Source organism: Hemitrygon akajei, chromosome 11 (genome assembly GCF_048418815.1).
Source record: "Hemitrygon akajei chromosome 11, sHemAka1.3, whole genome shotgun sequence".
NCBI classification, from domain to species: domain Eukaryota; kingdom Metazoa; phylum Chordata; class Chondrichthyes; order Myliobatiformes; family Dasyatidae; genus Hemitrygon; species Hemitrygon akajei.
In genome coordinates this window covers 121637432-121641829 of record NC_133134.1, presented here as the reverse complement: position 1 = coordinate 121641829, position 4398 = coordinate 121637432, and the positions used below count along the sequence as shown (strand labels likewise).

The 4398-nt window shown below is 42.6% G+C and overlaps 1 protein-coding gene across 2 annotated transcripts in view; it reads right to left on the bottom strand.

Annotated features, from left to right (window-relative positions):
• Nucleotides 1-1915, bottom strand: part of LOC140735980 (uncharacterized) — a 143778-nt gene extending 141863 nt beyond the window's left edge. For both annotated transcript variants that reach the window (XM_073061620.1, XM_073061621.1), the window contains exon 1: nt 1707-1915. In XM_073061620.1, the coding sequence (XP_072917721.1) occupies nt 1707-1745 (39 nt within the window). In that variant the 5' untranslated portion in view covers nt 1746-1915. The remainder of the gene's footprint in view (nt 1-1706) is intronic.
• Nucleotides 1916-4398: the final 2483 nt, after the last annotated feature.

Below are 4398 nucleotides of genomic sequence, written 5' to 3'. Positions count from 1 at the left end.
GAACTTGACTTGAACTTGCATTTAAGATGTAATCCTCCTTCTCACATCCCAGTTTCAGCACATCCCATAATCTTATCTGATTTACAAGCTGCAGCTGATGCTACAGCAAATATTTCTCAATCCACTTCTCAGTCCAGAATTCATTACAGCTTTGGACAAAAAAAACTGAACTCTGAAGGTGAGGCAAGAGTGATGGCCATTAACAACAAGGAAGTGCTTGATGAAGCGTTATATCAACGAAGTCTAATAATAAACATCAAAGATTAAATGCTGAAGTCAGACTCCACAAAGGAAGATAGTTGTTGGGGATCAGTCATGGCAGCTCCATACATCATTGCTGTATTGTCAGGGCAGCGACCTTGCTCTAACTATATTCAGCTGCTTTATCAATGACTTTTTTCCATCACAGTTAAATTCAAGAATTTTTAGATAGGTTTGAATCATGTTTGATTTTATTTGCAACTCCTCATTGAATGAAACAGTCCTTGCCCGCATGCAGTAAAATCTAAACAATGTACAGGCATGAGTGGTTAAATGCCAAGCAATAATCATCTTCCACTAGAGACAGTCCAACCGTATTCCCTAGTTCAGTCAAGCACATTATTATTGCTTAGTCTCACACCATCATCTCAAGAGTTACTACTGACTAAACCAGAGGCTCCCAAACCTTTTCATGCTGTGGAGGATCTGTGGACGTCAAGTTGGGGACGCCTGAAAGAGACACTCAAAGTGACCAGCCATTTAAATACTGCATTAGGGTGATGACAAGGTATCCTGCAGTGAATGACTCTACTCATGATGCCACAAAGCCTTCCTACCACGTTCAGGAGGCAGGTCAATAACATGATGGAATACTCTCCATTTTGCCTCATCAGTGCAGTGTCAATGATTCTCATAAAGCTCAATATCATCCCCAACAAAGCAGCTCCCTGGCCACTGCTGTAATTGCTCATTCCCTCCACCACCGGCACGCTCCCGCTGGAGTGTGTGCTCTCCACAAAATGCAGTCCAGTTATTCACCTAGGCTGCTCCAAACGTGCAGCTTCTACCACCAAGGAAGAGAAGGGCACCATCACCTGCAGATTTCCACCAAATCACAACCTGTCCTAACTGGGAAATACAAAGCTGTTCCTTTAACACTGCTGGTTTAAACCTGGCCATCCCTACCCAATAGCATTGTAGGAGTAGCTTCACTAGCAGTTGTATAGCGGTTTAAGGCTTCTTGAAGGTTTATATCAAAGTTTATGTAGGTCCGCGCACCGTGCGCCTAAGGGGTCCATTGGCTGTACTTTTCTGTCTAAAGAGCCATCGAGTGACTGTGAGACTACATGTGAATGACCAGAAAGCAGCAGGAACTGGTTACATGGAAAATACTAACATTAACTCAGTTTCTCCTTCCACACATGCAGTCTGTTTACAGCACTTTGTTTTTCAAATACTTTGTAATTTATGGTCAACCTTACACAACGTTATTATATCTATCAAATAGTAAATCAAACACCAGTCAAACATATGCGTTTTTTTTTTGCTTTTCTAGATTGTCCTGGATTTTTCCTGTAACTTCTGTATCACGTTCTCAGTCAAGGTTGTGTTCCAAATTCCTGGTTCTAGATTACAGTAGTGAAGCAAAGCGATCTGCCTACGATAACGAAGTACAACAGGTAAGGAGAAAAGGCGTTCGCTCTTCCCAGCCGAGCCTGACTCACCTGCGGGGTAGTGCAGCCGCCGGCGCCGGTAAGCGCCATCCTGTTCTCGTTAATTTCCTGGATGGCTTGGCAGAAAGTCGCGTCCCGGATTTCACGGACTTGAAAAGCCACGCCTGCTTCTCGGCACACAGCCTTGCATTACAGCTCATTCGGGCAGGTGTTGCCTATCGGGGATTTTCAGCGACTGCCGAACCTTGTGCCTGTTGTGACTTCCGCCACCCATGTCTCTAGCAACCAACATGAACTTGACGCTAGTGTATGTTACTCCGCCCTCTTCACTTCAAAGTTATATCAAAGTTTATACAGGTCCGCGCACCATGCGCCTGAGGGGTTCTTGGCTGCACTGTACTTTCTAAAGGGCCATCGAGTGATAGTAAGACTACATATGAACGACCTATATAATTCAGTTATAGATAGGAAAGAAGCCATCGACTTAATTTGCCTATGCCAGCAGATATGTACAGTACTGTATATAGTATTTGGGTAATTCCGTTTGCATGTGTTTGGCTAATACTCCTCCTTACTGTCCATGTAAACATGGTAATAGTACTCACCTCTGGCAACGCTTTCATATACTCACCACACTTTATATGGGAAAACTGCTCCTCAGGTTCCATTTAAATCTTTCTCCTCTCACCTTGAACACAAGCCCTCTCCCTCATCCCAGCATAAAGATCCATCTTTATCTATGGTCATCCCTCAGCCTCCTATGCGCCAGGTCCCAGTCCATCCAGCCATTCAGTGTAACTCAAGCCCTTCAGCCCCACGCTCTGTCTCCTTCCACCAAGCCAGTAGATAGTACCTCCCAATTCCAAACTAGCCACCATAAGGGACGCACACACAATGAAGGAGAGACTCAGTAGGTCAGCTGGCATCTTAGAAAAGAGTAAACGGTCAGCGTTTTGTTCCAAGACCCTTATCAGGACTGGATAAAAAGATGAGAGGCCAATCTAAGAATGTGGGGGGAGGGGAGAAAGAAGTACCAGGTGTTCGGTGAAACTGGAAGAGAATGAGGACGAGGTGAAGTAAAGGGACTTTGTCAAACAGAATCAGGGTTGATAGAGCTGTATGACTCAGTAGCAGGTCCTTCAGCTCACTATGTCCCTGCTACACATTGTTCCTACCTGCACTAGCCCCATTAATTCTGTATTCTTTTACACCATACTGACTCTGCTACTTGTTTAGGTGCTGCCTTAATATCCTGAGAATATCTGCTTCCACCAGCTCTTTAGATTTTGACCACCTTTTGTGTGGAAAAAAATAATCCTCTTCAGATTCTCTCTAACGCCCTTCCCCCCTCCCCATTACTTTAATCTTCTTATTTTGGACATCTCCATCGTTGAAATACAATTTTTAGTAGCCACCATTTGTTGTTCCTCAAAGAATGTGTATACCTTATGCAGGTCCACACCCCCACATCTTTTTATCCAAGAAGAGCAAACCAGTCTAAGCAGTTTCTCCATTAAACTGACAATATGCAACATCCTGGTGAATCTCCCCTGCACTACTCTTGAGATAATGTACAGATTCCGCAGGTCTTCTAATGCCTCTCTTGGTCTCTTCTTCATCTTGAGATGGGGGAGTTGGCAGTGTGTGGGGGTGTTTGTAGGCAGGTAAAGCTTGAGGGGTATTTGGAGATTGTTCAGTGTGGCTGGAGAATTAATGGAGAAGCAAGGGTAGGTTGGAGCAGTGGTGAGATGATCTGAAATTCCAGATTGTCCCACAGTTGGACAATACACTAATTTCGCTCACTCTCCGCGATGTATGTTCCTTTTCCCAAGGCACCAGAGCCTTGCGCTGTTCCATTGTTTGTTCAACTTAAATGCTGGCCCAGATAGACTAAGGATATTGGGATCTGAGGTGCCTTCTGTGATGGTCACTCCTCTGCCCCTGGTGCCGAGGCTATGAAGACAGCCTGTGCTCCGAACCTGCTGATATGATGAACTGATAAGCGAGGCTTTGGACCTTCTCCGGGCTGCTCCAGGGTTTGGCTCTGAGGACTCAGTTTGGTTCGGAATGTTGTTCTCTTCAATTGTTTACATGATTTGTGTTTATCCCCCTTTTCTCTTGCACAACGTGTGTTGGTCTTTTATTTTTTTTAATTGGGTTCTTTTGGGTTTCTTGCTCTGCAGGTACATGTCAGCAAACAAATCTCAAGGTTGTATAATTTATACATTCTTTGATAGTAAATGTACTTTGAATCTTTGAATTTGTAGAAAGCTGAAGATGTTTGGATAAACATGATACTGACCAAAAATTAACCAGAGAGACATCCATTACCTTGGGTTAGTGATTATTTAATCAAAACAGTCACAAATCAGAACTTCGAAAATCACACTATTCATATCAATTAATCCCTAGAGGTATAGTTATTCATGACCTAATTGGATTAATGTTACATTTTAGGAATTCCTTTTTAGACAATCATTTATTATAACATGAAAATTGCCATGAAATGTCATACTGAATTTGTTACCTTTTGCACCTATTATTGAGCATTTTTGGTTTAGTTTACTTAATTGGCATCAGTAAATTACGTTAATGTAAAGCTTTATTTTGCTTGTCCATGAAGATTGATTTCAGGGTCATTTGCATTTGTGTATTAATTGGTTTTATTCACACAGTTTAGTCATTGATTTGAAATCACAGTGTATTATATTACAAAGTCAATTGAGTCTGATATATGGTTTCT